The following is an 18,134-nucleotide window of genomic DNA, read 5'->3' on the forward strand; positions in this document are numbered from 1 at the left end:
TATTCGAGATGTTTAGAGAGAGACTTAGATCCGAAAAAAATTCTTTTCCGATCACCTTATACATCACCATATACATTTTCCGGCACCGTCTATCACAGCGTTGGTTCTCGTGAATGGCATTCGAAAACTGCAGGCTTACCCGGAGAAAGTTGGTGCATAGGTGTAGGGTTGTGTATGGTGGTACGCTCGAGTGTGGAGGGCGTGCTGGCTGAGCTGGCTGAGTCCCGGCGAACGCCAACACCGGCACGCATTTCCGCAAACTCTCTTGAAACTGTTGGTAATAGCGAAACTATAGCTTACAATTGCAAGATTATATATTTAATAATTTACTATGACAGACAATACAACACGCATGATCATTCTTGCTGAGAGATGTCTATGTCTCTTGGTCACTGACGGCTCAGGATTGTTGTAAAGGTACAACAAGTATTACATTAGTGACTAATTACACACCATCACCAGCAAACTTCTTTATCTACCAGAGAAAGGCCTCCTATTACTGATTTTTATGTCTAGCCATTTAATTTCCTGTCTTCTGTTGTCTGTTTAGCAATTAATTTATTAGACTACCGTTTGAATCCATGAAAAGGTTTCCTGTTGCAATTCATTGTCCTGTTTCAATTTATGACGATCTCCGTCAGTCGGTCGGGTGGCTTGCACACCGGTTTTAATGATCTCGCCATCTCTGAGATCCTGGGTTCAGTCCCCGGACGGCTGAATGTGCAAACTAATTATTCTATATTGTCTCAGGTATGGGTGTTTGTGGTACCGTCGTTGTTTCCGATTTTCATAACACAAATGCTTTAGTTACTTACTTTGGGGTAAGAGCAACGTAGATAGATAGATTGATAAACACTTTATTGGTCATACACAAGAACAAGAATAGTACATAAACAACTTAAAACTAATGAGGGCAAAGGTGGTCTTATCGCTAAGAGCGATCTCTTCCAGACAACCTTTTAGTTAGAGGAAAGCTAATCGAAGCGGGAGACGTAGTGTGCCAATTTTACAAATAAAAACATAAAAATAAAAATTAATTGTATAAATTAAAAAAATACAAAATAAATAAATGAAATAAAAACACATAGTAATTTATCAAATATTTAATAAATAACGATATATTATACCTTCATAAATATATGTATATATAAATATACCTAAATAAACTTATACTTATTAATAAATATACACATGTTGCAGACTAGGACCGTGTTAGAAGATATTTACGCAATCCGATTTTAGAAGTGGGTAGCGAATTAGAATGTCGGATTTCAAACGGGGGATCGTTCCACAATTTTGCAGTCTTAATCGTAAAGGAATCTTTGTAATACTCAGAGCGAGTGAAAGGAGGCTTCAATAGGTTATCCATTTTAGAACTTAGTTCACGGTTGTGATCATCCCCGGGGAAGCGAAAACGATCCTTAAGGTATGGCAGAGTACGAAAGCTGAGAACGTGCTCCTCACGACGTAACTTAATAGAGAGCCACTGAAGCCTTCTCCTAAATTCGGACACGTGATCGAACTTGCGCAATCCGTATATGAATCTGATGCAAAGATTCTGTAGACGCTGGAGTTTGCTTAACAGATCCTCATTGAGGTCAATGAAACAGACATCAGCGTAATCAAGAATAGGTAAGAGCAACGATTGCGCAAGTTCAACCTTGGTCCACACAAAAAGCAGATTTTTCCAACGCCGCAATGAACCAGAGGCAGCAAACACCCTCCTACTCACCTCAGCGATATGTGGCGACCAAGACAGAATGGAGTCAAAAAGAACGCCAAGATTTTTAACAACATTACTGTAAGGCAGAAGGAAGGAGTTGAAGAGGAGCGGGGGAATAGTGGCATTGTTTAATTTGGCGATTTGCTGCGAGCCTCCAATGACGATGGCCTGCGACTTGTTAGGATTCACCGTAAGGCCATGGGTTCGACTCCGATCGTGTAAAATCGCGAGATCATTATTAAGTTCAGCGATTAAATTGGCCACGTCGTACACAGGAGACTGAGAATAAATCTGAAGGTCATCGGCATACAAGTGATGCTGACAAGAAAGTAAGGAAGTAAGGGAGTTTATAAAGATGGAAAAAAGAAGAGGAGAGAGAACCCCGCCCTGAGGCACACCTGCAGTAACGTCACAGAAGTTTGAATGCTTATTGTCGACACGAAAACATTGCCGACGCCCAACGAGATAGTGGCGAAATCACACCACTATCAAATTTGATACAAGGACAGATTTCAGCATTGCTAACAGGATATTAAAGTCAACAGTATTGACCGCGTTGCTGAAATTTAAGAGAACTAATACTGTCAGATGTTGATTCGATATACCCTCGCGAATGTCATCAGATACCTTGGTTAAAGCAGTAACAGTTCTATGTCCCGAGCGGAAGCCAGATTGGAAAGGACTAAGGATATTGTAGGAACATATGCGATGTTGTGTTAATATTTATTTATAATTAATTCAAATTCAATTCAAATCTTTGGAACCAAATGTGGAAGGATATTTACCATATTGTAAGTGCATCGAAGGTGCTTCGTTGGTGGGCGTCCGGTCTGGGCTCAGCTCGAATGCGGCACCACCACCGTGCCCCCCGCCCGCAGTTGTTGCGCCGCCCGCACCCCCGCCCCCTGCTTCTGCAATACCACCTCCTTCTTTACCATCATAGTCCAGCAAACCAGAAGCCAACATCTCATGGACAACATTTCATCCAGTCTTATCTTAAAGATGCTTCGACAAGGTGTTCACAGATATAAGTAAACTTTTTTGAACACGTTTTACAACCCGTGTGTTTAGAAATACCTAGGGTGGGCCCACACTGATATGTGGCACACTAGGTGCTCCTCACTCTCGTGTAAAAAAGTCTATAAAAGTTTGTGAGCTTCATTGTGGGAGTAGTTGAATAACATCGAGTAAGCATGAAAACTTCTCTATAATATTATAGAATCTTGTGCATAAATATTGTTAAATGACAAAGGAAGTAGAATATAAAATGTAGAGTTCGTACTTGTAGTAGAGCTTCATATTAAGGTTCTTTAAAAAGTGTAAATTAAATAGCTAAAACCAAATGGAGGTGCAAACTCTACAACATGCATAGTTCCAATAAGAAATTTAAGGATCGGGACAAACGATTAAACAACTACACATTATCTAGTATTGTCGTTCAATATGTTTAACATGCATGCATAGTGATTTACGTATTTTAAATATATAATTATTTATGTATTGTTGACTGCCTTCACCTCACCTCAGGATTTTAATAAAGTTGTCCATTTTTCTGTTAACATGGTCTTTGTTAGTATTTTATACACGTTTAATTCGTGCTCCGTATTATTGTGTATTTCAATATGTATTTCTTTGTGGTCATTAAAAATACCTAAGTATTTCACTCATCCTTTCATACACTGATATTACGTGGTGCATTAGGTATGAAGAAATTTATGTCTCTGATCCTAAGAAAATTTCCAACATTTCTAAACTACAGAAGACATATCTAGGAAGAAAAATATCACTCCTAAAGCTTCATCTTACATCGCAATTCAAGCTTCACTAAGGGTCCAAATCCACTTATCAGCACATCAGCATCGTATAAAAAAATCCAAGAAACCATTTTAAAAAGTCGTTTTGTTAAGTTTTCACTCTTTGATGATTAGAAAATATTAGTTAAAATCTTTACAAGTTTAGTTTAGGTTATAAAAACACCTTCAACAATTAGTTTCATGGATTCGTGCAGATAAGTAGACGACCCTTCCATACCACATCCACAACGAGACTATCAACAGTAAATTCGTCTTATATCTCACCTGGATCGGAAGCAGAGGGCGGCAGGTGCGGCGCGTCGCAATAGTCGTCAGCACCGAGGCCACGCCCGCTGCCCTGCGCCAAGCGCCGCACCAGCGGACGAGTCACAATGTCAGATACAACCTAGCTACTTCTACGCGTCACAGGTGCTGATTACCAATAGGGGATATAGGTGGTTACCCTTATGATCAAATCAAGTTAACGTAATTTTTTTGGCGCTCTGTGATTGGTTATTTGTTTTAAGGTAACAGTAGCGCTTAGTTTTGCGTAATATCCCCTATTGACTTGCCAATATGACTATAGCCAATTCGCGATTCAAATCTTTCTATGATCTTGGATTTCGCGGTATTGAAAAATTTGTTGTTTCTAAAAGAATTGCTCACAACTGGCCACTAAAATAGCAGGTCCTCCTCTCTAGAGTGTATGGACCAGAGCAATTTTTCTTTTTTTTCTTTGGTGAACTTTGTTTCACCATATTTCTTTCGCTGTGACGCTTTCAAAACTATTTTAAAATGCTTTTTTATCTATTATACATTAAAACTGCGACGTAGGACCTATATAACTAAAAGTTTAATAATTTTTACATGTATATCACAAGGTTCATGCAACAAGCATGCTTTTTTAACATTCTTCTCATAATTATTTCATGCTATGGTAATATTGACACAAAACATTCAACAATAAATACAGGTAATAAGTACATGTTCAGCATTCGTATAAAATATTTCACGGAACCTTTCTTATCATCACCATTATTTACGGCGAACATGTTGCTTGACATGTTCGCCATTGAGTGGTGACCTTTATTTGAGTAAACAGGAACACTAACCTTGACGCCATCGTCAATGTAGTAAACTCTAATATTGTCTATAGTTAATGTTTTACCTAGTGTGGTTCTAGTGCCACTGTACATCGTCACATTTGAAACCTCGTAACCCTAAACGAAATCCCTTTTTTACTCTTCAAGCGCAATATCGGGCAACTAAAGCTTAAAATATAATTTGCAGGCCCTGTTTTAGGTAAAAAGTAAAGATATAATTCTAATTATATCTTTACTTTTTTCTTTTGTCTTAAAATTATTTGTAGTAATTCTGTTTCTTGTGCCTTTTCAAAAATTCACATTAGTGGAGGTTACGAAGTTTACGAATTTAGCCAACTGTGGCAGGGTTGCCAAACATTAGGGAATTCTCGTAAATGTCGGTGGAATATTACGAAATTTTTGAATGAAAACAATTTCTGAGTAAAAAAATAACTCATTCATGTCGATGGTTTTTCTGAATTATTGGAATCGGTTTCAATGTTACGCAGCAGTTAAATTAACCGGGACTAAAATAAAATTAAAATGTTATTTTTTAGCGTAAATTAAAATATTTGTTTTATATTAACTTAAAGAACCGTCAGGCTTTATTTACAGTGCTGCGGAATGGACTGGAAGCGAAATTTTTAACGAAATTGTACACAGCGTAATAAACTTTATGTCAATTGTGTAACGTACAAACTAGATATAATACTTCATTATTGTGCGGTGCGGTAATTCTTGAGACTCCACGTGAATTCTCCGGAACACGCGCGTGCTGCTTTTTGGCTCCTATCTAGTTTGTAATTTACACAATAGAGATAAAGTTCATTTTGCTATGGTAACAAAAATTCGCTTCTATTTGGTTCCGCAGCAGTGTAAATTGTGCCTAAAAGGGTATTGTAGAGCCTTTTCAGTTTGTGGTCTCTGCCTAATTACCCTGGTAATTTAATAAGTACTCAAGTATAACGAGGTCTGTCCCAAACGTATCGGACCTTCGTCCGTTATTCCGCGCTGGGTCTATTACTCATAATCCGGTTCGTGGCATACTTCAAAGTAATCTCCATTTGACTGAACAATATGCTGTCACCGGTGCGTCCGCATCCCGAAGCAGTTATGGAAGTCAGTTTTCGGAATAGCCCTCAATGCACTCGACGCACTTTTTCTCTCTGTCGTTTCTATCTTCAAACTAACGCCCTTCGAGTGAAATTTTCAATCTTAGGAACAGCCAAAAATCGGAAGGTGCTACGTCGGGACTGTACGGAGGTTGACGAAGTTCAATAATCTTGTGTTTGCCAAAAACTGTTCAGTCGAATGGAGTTACTTTCAAGAATATCATGAGCCGGATAATAATTAATAGAACAAGTGCGGAGTAGCACCGAGTTACACGACGCGAGAGTTTTCGTGCAGCCATAGTTACCACTCTTTCACGTACATTAATAGCGAATCTGAATTCTGTTTACTAGGCAACAATATTTCAATTCCTCGGAACAATACAACCGCGCGGCCGGGACTCTCATTTACGTTAAAACGTGAAAGCTAAAGGAATGACATGATAGTTTGTGAACGTTTCTGAACACGTGCACGTGGTCGCTGCGCGGCGGCCACGCGGCAGATGCGTGGCGTCGTGAGCGCGTTGAAATTCGTGTCGAATAAAAGCGCCTTAACGGGAGACTATCGCATGCTTTTGCGACAAACCTCGTTGTATCGTAAAATATTGAGTAATGTTTCACGTTAGGCAATAAACTCTGGTTCAACCTTCAGATCACAGTAATTTTTCTTTCTATTATTCTATTATTCTATCTTTGTTCAATCTTTGTATAAATAATAATAACTCCTAATAAGTTCTTAATTTTTTAAATGTGGTTGAAATTTTAATACGAATTGTTCTACAATTTTGCCCCACGGTATTGCTTTACTTACAGGGTCCAGCATAAAGTTGTAAAGTAATTTAGAAATATGAGAGTATTCTTGAAAGTGAACACTTAAAACAATCTTTCCAAAAATATTAAACAAAAAATTCTGACAATCCATGGACAATCAAGTCCCAAAAACTGATATCACCTTTTTGCTACAATTTGTGTAAACCAATCTAGAAAATAGTCGTCTTAGATATTCACCTGGTCTTCAGAGTTGGTAGGGGTTGGCTTGTTATCTTCGCTTCCACTGTCGGAGCAGTCCTCTTCGAGGAGGGGTTCCAGTCTTCTCCTGAAAACATCCCTACGTTACCATTTTAACGTTAGTTCGTGGTTTTTAAAATTTTGTTTTTGTTCTACAGGTGGTTTCGTTAGATCTCGTATTCTTTATGTAAGAACTTGTTTTGGAGAATTGTACTTCTCAGTAGAAATGTATCTGCAACTTACAAGATATTTGCAAGTTTCATTGGAACAGTATCCTCAACCTGCAAGATTATTGCAAGTTTCAGTGAAACTGTATTTTAAACTTGCAAGGTTGTTGCATGCTTCAGTGAAACTATACTCCAGACTTGCATGGTCGTTGTAAGTGTCAGTGAAACTGTATTCCGAACTTGAAAGATTGTTGCAAGTTTCAGTGAAGCTGCATTCTGAACTTGCAATGTTTTTGCAAGATTGAGTGATTGTATATTCTAACCTTGCAATGTGGTTTATAGTAAATCGAGTAGTATATTAAAATACTGACCATTTTTGGTGTGATTCTACCAATAACTGGAACTAGTTTCACTATGAGAACTTATTTGAAATCGCAGAAATAACTTAGCTTTTTCCATACATTAACAAATCGTCGCCTTACTTCCTCAAACTCGTATCTTAAAGCACAAGTTACTGAAATGCAAAAAATGGATTCTATATACAAATTTTGCAGGCTGATTTCACATCACATGTCCTCCATATTTACACACTGGTTTTTACCTATTCTTTAAGTAATGCATCCAAATTAAAACCTTAGATAAGAAATTTAAAATAAATAGAAAGTTTTGCCATCTCCTCAGTAATCACTCTTCACAAGATACGACTTTGAGAAAGTAAGGAATCGAAATGTTATATATACTTTAGTTAATTTAGTGCTCGTTAATAAATAATACGCCTTCAACGCGTAATACTTGGCCAGGAATTGTGAAACTATACTCCGCACCGTTGGTGGAAGAAGATCACATTTGCAAAATGACAATTTCTCAGAAGAGACGTTTAATGATTCAACGAACCATCTTAATCGATAACTTTTTGTGTGTGGTGTAGTGGCTTAGTGATGTAGTATGGTAGTGGGCTATAGCTAATATTGCTTTGTTCATACTGAAAGGTATAATCACTTCCTTAAAATCACCCTGTACGTGGACTTCATATTACATTCAACAGGTTCTTGCATAAAGAAATCGAGCCTTGGCAATAGAGATTTAAAGTGCGTTCTCGGAGGCACAACGGCATTAAAGTGTAAGTCACTTTTAAGTTTTACTTTGTAGGTACTTGAATTAGTTCAAAGTACTTTTAATAATCGTCAACATTTGTACATTCTCGACTGCATCAGTCGCGTGTTTTTAAGGTTTACGAACGCACTGTTGAATTAAAAATAACCATTGATAGAAAGTCAAGGAACAAATAACAAATATGTCGCATTATCAATAATGAAATAACGTAATTCAAAAAAGTAATTTCTGGGAAACAAACGAAAAGAAAGCGTACGTGGCACCAGTCATAGGTCGCGCCCTTGATTTTTTTTTATACAAAATATAAGTGCGCATTTGACCTCCGTCTCACCTGATGGAAAGTGACGATGAGGTCGACAATGGAGTATGCATATTATTCAAGTAATAATACCTATTCACTCTCGCCTTGAAAAGGCTCAAGTTATAACAATCAGGGACCAAGCCTGTTCGTCATATACGAGTAAATGTGGAAAGCGTAACGCTTCGTGCGAATCTTTGGAATATCCACAACATAGGGGTGGAACCCAAGCCTACCCCTAGTCCCCCGGTGATGAAAAGGGGAAGGCGGAATTAAATCGTGTAATTCATCGCACTTTCTCCATGATATATCCTGTAAAATACCGATAAGCAGGCGGTGTTCAAGGCTTTGCAGCGTCGCCTCCGTAATTCCGAGCCGGAATAAAGCAACGTCTGCAAAATAACTTTTTATATCAATAGCATACACAGATATGTATCTTGCCAAGCCAAGAACCGCGATAATCAGGACACGAAAGAAACACGTACGTAGTCAAGAACCGCTGTATTCGAAGAGAGACAACGTTTTTTCTCTAACCGTCTCATAGGACAATCTTAGGAGTCTATATAACCTCAGATGCTTTGGTTGATTCCGCACATCGAGTATATAACCAGAAATAGAGACGAAATGTCATTTAATTTGTTTGAAAACTATTCTGCCATATCATTACTGTGACAACTGCGCTCTGATTGGCCAACCCGAATTCGAAACAATTGACGGGTGTCGTCAATTGTTTCACTTTAAATCGACCAGTTAACTTGAGCTTTGCTATAATGGACGAAAATTGCAAAATTACATGTTTAATTACCGATGAAATTTGATTCCGTTTGTCTTGTAATTAGATGTTTTGCAGTTATCCCCCATACAACCAAATGGAATAGCACACCATTGTTAAGAGATATTTTCTGTATTACAATAAATACAGAATATTTTTGGAATATACGGAGACGTACACATAGGCCAGTTGTTGGCGCTGTCTGTATTTCAGTGCAAACGAGAGTTGATGTTTATAAGTGATGTATCTGATGGGTTACCAGGAATATATGGCCCTTATTTTGTCACTATATCTGCTTATTTTTCCGATGATTTCCGATGAATCACTTTGGAAAAAATATATAGTAAAATTAAGGATATACACTGTTTACTATATGGTATGAAAACACGAATGTTAAAAATTTTCACGATAAAAAAAAAACATAAATTTACCTCGAATTTTTACAAGAAAATCGCTGTATTCAATATGGTACTTTACATATACCAATGATTTTTTAATATCATCTGAACTAAATAGAACACGTATAGTACGATATACATTTTTCGAATGACTATTGTTTCTATGAAAAAAAAAAATCTGAAATAAAGCCAGTGTCTCAGTGCTCGACCCAAGCAGAATGCACCGTGTTAGTACGGGAAAAATTTGAATTCTAGCTGAGGTATTTTTAAACATTAAAATAAATGAAAAATATAAATAAATGACTGAAAAACATAAATGAAGGACTTTTATCTAATAAAACTACTTCTTAAGCATGATCACATGTAGCTTTATTATATTTATTATATTAGTGACATTGGGTCACGGAATCGCTTAAGGATGATTTGGACATGGAACGTGAGCGCAGGGCCCTTTGCATTCGAGCTAATTTGCTTTCTCGGAGGTTTGCGCGTTGTACAAATGAAGTTAAAGTCACACTGTTTAGAGCTTATTGTAATTCTCTGTACACGTGCAGCCTGTGGTTGAATTATACTCAGGGTGCATACAGGGCTCTGCGTACGCAATATAACAATGCTTTCAGGGCGCTGATGGGGCTTCCACGTTACTGTAGTGCTTCAGGGATGCTAGCCACGTCTGAGATTGATAGCTTTTCTGCCATCATCAGAAAACGTATCACATCCCTGTTACAGAGGGTGCGGGGAAGCTCCAACGGTCTCCTGCGGACAGTAGCAGATAGACTGCACGTGGACAGTGCTGTAATGCAGCACTGGACGCGTGTTCACATAACTAAGGACACCGCTGTCACGTACAATCATTATGTGCCGTAGTGGTGCCTTGTTTCCTTTTGTTTATTATAGATAATTCTGTCATAAATATGCTGTTACTAACATAGTATATAAGGTTACTTGTTACTAATACTATGGACTACGGTTCGAAATAAATGATTTTTATTTATTTATTTATTTATTTATTACACCATTTTGGTGAAATTACAGACACATGGGACTTGTGAACTTATATCTCAGGGTGATGGGCGCAGTGGTATTGCCCTCAGATCTTTGCGATTTAAAGCTCTGAGTGGCACTGCAGCTATGGACAGGCGTGTAGCTTACAATCAGGCGCACGACTTGTTCGTCCCGTCACAAAAAGAAAACCATGAGTACCATATGCTGTCTGGCTAGTGCCAAATATGTTATAATTGTATTTGATTTGAAAAGTGACATGTTTCATTTCGTAGGTTATTTTTAAAATTTATTTTGTTGCTTCCCAAAAATTCCACTTTTCGGAGTAAGTTACTTTCTTATTGACGTGCGACATTATTATTTGTTGGGTCCTAATTTTGCCAATTATGCAAAAAGTCAATGCCAGATTCTACCGAAATGTGAAAATTAATATACAAAGATGACTCAAATTTTCTGTAATTTTTTATTATAATTAATAATAATACTAAGGTAATTAATTATATCAACGATGCAAAGACGAAACGTCTAACGTGCATTTGGAAAATATTATTTCGTAATTTGCATGCAATTATGATGTTATAAAGAACCTAGTACAGACTCCAGCTGTCACTAAGAGACTTATTTTACATGAAATGTAACTTCTTATAGAACTTTTTGAGAGAAATAACGCATTTTGTATTGTATTGTATTATATCCTCATTTTGTTTAAAAAGTAAGATAAAATAAAATAGAATTCCAAATTAAGGCACAAACAATGTCATTATTTATTTAGATATTAGGATCTTCTAGAAGCTCTGTTTTGCAACTACAGTCGTGTAGTCCCTTATTATATTATATTATATTGTATCCCAATTGAACTAACTTTTCTTCATTAAAATTTTACTATAAATAGAAGGTTCTATTGAAAAGTTCAAAGTTAATACAGAGTTTAAAACTTCTTTGTTTTTTTTTGTCCAGGGCCGTCTATCCTGGCATTGTCAATTAAAACAAGTATTAACACAACGGTATGTAATTTTAAAATCACAATATCAAATGAATACTTTACCTGGGCAGAAGTGGTCGCAGTGTTGTGGGTCCGGTGATCGTTGGAGCCATAAGCAGCTCGTCCATCATAAGCTCTGTGTCATCATCACCGGCGTACGACGATGATGACTTTGTTGGTGACTGTAATTATATATAATCTGTAGTAGCAGTAGAGCTCCTTGTGCAAGAGTTCATCCAGCGAAGTACTGCCACCTTACTTGTTTTTGCCTCTAAGCAATAATGTAAGCATGCATTTCAGTTTTGAAGGGTTAGGCTGCTGGTGAAATTACAGGCACATGAGACTTTCAACTTATGTCTCAGGGTGACAGGCGCAGTAGCAGTAGCTCTGAGTGGCACTGCGACTGTTATTGACCGGTGTGTCGCTTAGCCAATCAGGTGCATGATTTGTTCGTTCCGTCATTTAGTATCTCAAAAAATCATTGGCTTACAATTATATGGACGTCGGGTCCGCGCTAAAAAGTGTCCGCACTTGTAAGGCGCTAAAATCGTATACAGAGCGCGACACTCCGCTTTAGTCTTCATTTGTTCTACTGACAGCGCGATACTGCGATGACATTACAATTTAAATTTCGAATAGGTTGACTTGGGACATTTTTTCGTGGTTTTTGTATTAGATCCGTCGTCCATTTATTTGTAAGTCAATGCAAAAAATGCATGCTTTTAAAAATTAATAATGAATACCAAAAATACCCGTAATAGCATTTCTAAATATTAAAATATCATTTGGTTCGTTCATATGTTGAAATATAACGGCACCCCTATTTATTTATATTAAGACCTCTGTCGATTTCTCATTTCATTAGTGATACGAAATTAAACAGTAATGAGTTCGACCTTATTGATCTGAATTATAGTAATAAGGTAAGGTCAAAATAACTAACTAACTAAAAAAGTCTTTTTACGTATGTAGTTCGTACAGGTTCCCCCTTCATTATCATTGTCATCATTATATATTCTACCAATCGTACATCATAAAACTAGAGTTACATTGACCCTTTTGGGGTTCACATACTCAACTTTGGGAAACATCGCTTGATTATAGGAAACGAAACTATATTTTCTGATCGAAATCGCTTATATTTGTTTCTTCAAACAAACCAACATTCAGGTCACATGGTCACGGCGGACAGTCACATGACACGGTTGTAAAAATTAAAACGTAAGAACAGAAGACTGTTTTTTTTCGGTTCAATATTGGTTTGCACTGTGATCTAGTTCGATTATGCTCAAAGTTGTTTCATTAGAGATTCACTCTAACCTACAAAGGGACTATGTTAGTGAAAAAAATTGGGAGTGTATGAGAGTAGAACCCATTTAGGCAGATCGTGATTACAATGTTGGCTTTTCATGAACGGAATAATCCATATTACATAGAGAGTGCGTACAAAGTATAAGTATAATAGATTGTATTACATAGGTACGTACAATAATGCTTTCAAATAAATTAGTTATGAAGAAAACATTTGATAACAAACAAGATGTGGAGGTATATTCGGTTCGACGAATTGTATAAAACTGAATATGCGTTTTTTTCGTACCAGCTATCAAAAATACTATTTAAGTTGACGAATTAGTGAAAAATCCATGTTATAAAAGCAGGGGGTCTACGTAAAACAGAGAAAATTGGTGTGGTCTGTGAGACACAAAAGTTTAAGAACCTCTGGTTTTGTCCTTTCAATCCAATGAACTCAATAATAATAAGAACACTTACGGACAGTGTACCATGTTCAGAATCGGGTAGATTATCTGACAGGTCTCCTGATGAAGGTGTCCCCCACGCTTCTTCTCCGCTCGCCCCACTGCCTTCTCCGGTTTCCCCAGTACCTTCTTCAGTTCCTAGAGATGACTTCCACTCACTCACTCCGAGACACCTAAATACATTCGGTGGTTTTTTAAATGGAAACAAATTTAGGTAATAGCGGCGAAGAGTAAATATTCTCGGAAAAGAAGTACCTCGAAGCCGTTTTTATGAGTTGACGCCATAATATTGACTTAAACACAATTATTAAAGCACCGAAAATCACACGCATGAACAACTCGTCCGCCATTATAATTTTCAGCATAAACAAATAGTTGTAATACTTCTAATTAAAGCAAGTCACACATAATTAATTACTTTGTCATTATGTTTTCTTTTATAATAAAGCAAGTGCGCATTCGACCTCTATCTCACCTGATGGAAAGTGACGATGAGGTCGACGGTGGAGCAGGCTAAATAATGCCTACTCAATCTCGCCTTGAAAAGGCCAAAGTTATACCGTTCAGGGAACAAGTCTGCAGGCAGGGAATTCCATTCCATAGCCGTTCTCCTTGGAATATCCACAAGATAATGCAACTAACATTTTGTAATCCAATGAGATGAGACAATTTAACTTTCTCGCTTGCAAGTATGCATTACTTATTGTTCTAAGTCTATTTAAGTCGCGTTCAGTTGTTTTTTTTTATTAAAGTGAAAGCGCCTTACTTATTGTGCAATATTTTGCTATGGCATGGGAATTAAAAGAACTTGCTTCAAGGAGACTGTCAGATTTTTCGTGTGGTTACATAGTCGGATAAAAATGTCAGGCGTTTCATTTGTTCAGTTGAAATTTTGTTGAAACAGATCTATATGACTTAAGCGTGAAACACACAGAGAACGGTTGCGGGTCGGGTGCACGGCGGGTGTAATTCCGTATATTTATATGAACAACAATACACCACGGGTTTGGAACCCGAAACGGCTCGTCCCGTACCTGCGCGTGATTTGTTATCGTCCATATAAATGTATGGAATTACACCCGCCGTGCACCCGACCCGACACGCGTCCGACCCGCACCCGCTGTTAGCGTGTTTCACGCATAAATATCGTAAAACAATCCGATGGGAAATGTATTATAGGGACTCTTTGCCACTTGTAGGTAAATAGGACTACAAATATATGCTACAAACTCTACAAGTTCTATTTTGTATTACTATTTAATTGATATGTACTTGAAAATGTGTGTATAAATATTAAAGTTTTTAATATTTGTATAAAAAATTTCATCTACGTTATACATTTTTAGATTCGTGGTATCGAGTACACGAGTTCACTGAAATATTGGGAAAATAACAAAAATAATTTATAGATTAAGGCGTTACTTCGCAGGAATCCATGTTAATAAAAATGGAAATAAATTTCTTTGCTTCTTTGCGAACCCAGTGAAGGTTAAATAGTGCAAAGTAGCTATGCGTAGCGTATGTGTCGAATATTTTTTTCATGCAGTTAATATTCCCATTCTCCCTACGGTCATATTTATAAACCAGTACCCCCAGTATCACTATTGTTATAATTTTGAGCATAATGAGGTGGTGACGCTATATCTATATGAAAAAAAAATATCTTTGGTTTCGATAGGTCGTGGAGAGCTGCGTGATAGATTAGCCCACAAGTAAATAGGAAAGAGAGACCGTGCTAACACCAATTTTCAGATCCGATGTCCAAAAGCTCGACGTTCCCACTGCTGCACAATTAATTGCGGGCTGCTACAAATAACGTCACCACGAATTGCGGATCACGGCTCAATGCCAATAAATAATAATAAAAATTGCGGAGGAATATTGTTATTTTCGTTATGGCGGCCACTAGGCTTGTGCCAGTGTCAGTTTTATAAGAATAATATAAAAATTATGGCGCTCATCGCCAATATCAGTAGCAATGGCGTGCACAAGGTTTTTAGTTGGGATAGGCACAAAAAAACTATTAATCAAGCAAAAAAACTTAAGCACTTACCAAAATCAAATCAAGTGTGTTACTGCTTGCATTAATTACACTGTTATTGTGCTGTGTTTTTTAGCTGAAGTATGAAAGTTTTATTAGATTTACATCCATCCAAACATTTGGAGAGTTTACGAATAAAATACAAGAAAAACAAAACAGTTCAACAGTTCTGTCAGTATTATAATCGGAGAATATTAGAGCATCATTCAGTATTATGAGTGGTACTTTTTGCTGGGTTAGGCAGAGCCTATTTGCCTATGTGTGGTGCACGCCACTGGTATGTAGTTATTTATGCGGACAGAGATTTTTCTGTTCGAACGTAACGTCACACATTTTTTTTCATACGTCACTGCGGTTGATGTTCCTTTATTTCTTTCCATCCTCTAAGAGTTGATGCGGCTTTGGCGTAACACGGGATTTTGGGAAGGTAAGGAAAGGAGATGAGAGCTCAAACATAAACTGTAGCCTGGTGAAGTCAAGATAAATATATGGCGTTACCATGAGGTATAGATACGTTCTGAGCTCACAATAGCCCGATTCAAGTAACAGACATCGAAAACATACTTTGACTTTGCTCGTCGCCACCCCAATACCCTCGTCGTGACTGCTGCCTATTACGTCCCTATTAGGGAACACCCACTCTGCTCTCGTAAGATACAGGGAAGCCTTCAACGATTCTGACCACCCTATTACTCTCGCCACGTTACAGTCCAACCAGATTATCTTCTTCTTTTTCAACCACCCACTTCTACTTTTTCGTTGCACTCGTGACAGAGCGTCTCGTGGTCATCACGGAATATGTTTGTTAGGGGCTGATGTGGCTCGGCTCACGAAACCTCGCCATCTCTCTCTGGACTCCTTCTTGCACTCATGCAAAGGACTGTAGACTTTATTTGGTCGCTCCAAAAATGCCCTTGCACGCAGTCTAGTGCCCTCTACTCTGCACGTCAAAGTTCCGTTGTGAGACAGGCCCGCTCAACACACTCACAATCTACACGAAATTACCATCCCGGCCTGCGAGAGTCCCCTAGTTCAGCGTGTTCTGGCGGAAGTGGCCATTAGTGTCATGGGCCAAGGTCCCCACCCCTCAGGTTCACCCTCTCAGGTGCACCCTCGGTCCGCTACTTTAATTTTTAAATGTGTTTTCTGCTCACCCAACCCAGCCAGCTGAAAAACACCGGAGTGCCGAAACTGTTAAGTGGCCATGCATGACAAAACGGAACATAATGCGTTCGATAATGAGTGTCCAATCCGTAAAAAGTTGAACACGATAGCTAGACCTAGTGTAGCGTATAGCTAGATCTAGTGTACCGTATAGCTATAGATGGCCATAGAGTGCAAACGTTGACAATAACTGTACTTCGTAATTAAAACAAAAAGAGCGAGCTCATTCTTCGGCTGAGCATCAAACAATCAACACGTCTTGAAGATGTCACACACGTCGATGTATTCTTTGTGGAGGGCAGCTAGGAAAATAAACTGGATAAAAAAAATTTAACACAAGCTTGCTGTTTCGCACAATTTGACCTTCACTGGGTGAGCGGAGTAACAAAGTAATTTATTTCCACTCTTACATAGGGCGCACTATAAGTTTCCGGAACTGGCCACTTACGTAAACAAAATTTAAAAAATAGTTACAACATTTGAAAATTGGAACTCTTTGGCTGTAGAATACAGTTTGTTTCATCGGACTATCACTTGTTTTTACATTGTGGCGTCATTTCAGAAATTGGTTGTCCACATCACCATGGATTTAACTCGTGAAAATTTTCGTAATATGATTTTCTACGGCTTTAAGTGTAATGTAACAGCTCAGCGGAGCTTCACTCGGCTTCAAACTGCTTTTGACGACGAAGCACCCTGCAAGACGACTATTTATAGCTGTATAGGTTTTAAGACTTTCGTGGTTATTCACTAAATGATTATCACTAGTAACAGGTTTCTTACCACGGTATAACTTCTTTTTATTTTCCCGATATTTATAAAAAGAAGTTATACCGTGGTAAGAAACCTGTTACTAGTGATAATCATTTATTTATAGCTGGATTGCAGAATTCAAACATCGATTCTGTGCGCCGTATGATCAAAACAGACAGGCATGTGACATACCACGAGATTCAGGCATCTTTAGGCATAGGTATGAGTGAAATACAATCAATACTACATAAACATTTGGGTGTGAAAAAGCTGTGCTCTCGGTGGATCCCACACGATTTGACTGAGGCTTCATTTGGTGCAATGCCATGCTTACCAGATTCAACGAAGGGGCGTCAAATTTGGTGTGGGACATAGTAACAGGTGACGAAACATGGATTTATAGTTACGATCCCAAAACCAAGCAACAATCGAGCGTCTTTCGGCAGGGTATTTCGAGATGAGCCGAAACCAGCCATAGTAGCGCGCGTGCAAAGTGCCTCTAAGCGGATAATTGCTTCTTTTTAATGAAACTGGACACGTGGCTGCTGTTGCTTTGGAGAATAATTGTCCCGTAAATAGTGATTGGTACACGACCATTTGTTTGCCGGAAGAAACCGTAAACGTCGTATCATCTTGCACCACGATATTGCCAGTTCTCACACGGCCAGACAGAAAAATGAATTTTTGAAGGTGAACAACGTTGACCGTTGTACGCGGGATGGCTTATGAGCCATCATGAGCGTACAGCCCCGACCTGGCACCTTGTGACTTTTACATATTTCCAATAATTATGAACCAGATACGCGGTCAATGATTTTCATCACCTGAAGAGGCTGTCTAAGAGCATGAAAAATATGTTTGGGAGATTCACGAAGGAGTGGCATAAATGTTTTCAAAATTAGTTCATTCGTATGAAAAAGTACATTAACGCTAACGAAGAATATTTTGAGAAACAATAATTCATTTCTG

At 38.0% G+C, this 18,134-nt stretch overlaps 1 protein-coding gene across 10 annotated transcripts in view; it reads right to left on the minus strand.

Annotated features, from left to right (window-relative positions):
- LOC113232829 overlaps positions 1-18,134 on the minus strand; it is a 94,486-nt gene that overhangs the window by 11,037 nt on the left and 65,315 nt on the right. For 5 of the 10 annotated variants that reach the window (XR_003310659.1, XM_026467670.1, XM_026467666.1 and 2 more), the window contains 6 exons: positions 13,221-13,380; positions 11,511-11,629; positions 6,716-6,815; positions 3,802-3,874; positions 2,509-2,634; positions 140-271 (listed from right to left, as the gene is read on the minus strand). Coding sequence is in view for 7 of the 10 variants with exons in the window: in XM_026467670.1 (XP_026323455.1) it covers positions 140-271; positions 2,509-2,634; positions 3,802-3,874; positions 6,716-6,815; positions 11,511-11,629; positions 13,221-13,380 (710 nt within the window). In the remaining 3 variants the exon portion in view is untranslated. Of the gene's footprint in view, positions 1-139; positions 272-2,503; positions 2,635-3,801; positions 3,875-6,715; positions 6,816-11,510; positions 11,630-13,220; positions 13,381-18,134 lie in introns of those variants that run through there. The other 5 variants (XR_003310658.1, XR_003310660.1, XM_026467668.1 and 2 more) reach the window with 3 other exon arrangements.

This window comes from Hyposmocoma kahamanoa, unplaced genomic scaffold (genome assembly GCF_003589595.1).
Source record: "Hyposmocoma kahamanoa isolate Upper Pololo Valley unplaced genomic scaffold, ASM358959v1 78, whole genome shotgun sequence".
Lineage (NCBI taxonomy): Eukaryota > Metazoa > Arthropoda > Insecta > Lepidoptera > Cosmopterigidae > Hyposmocoma > Hyposmocoma kahamanoa.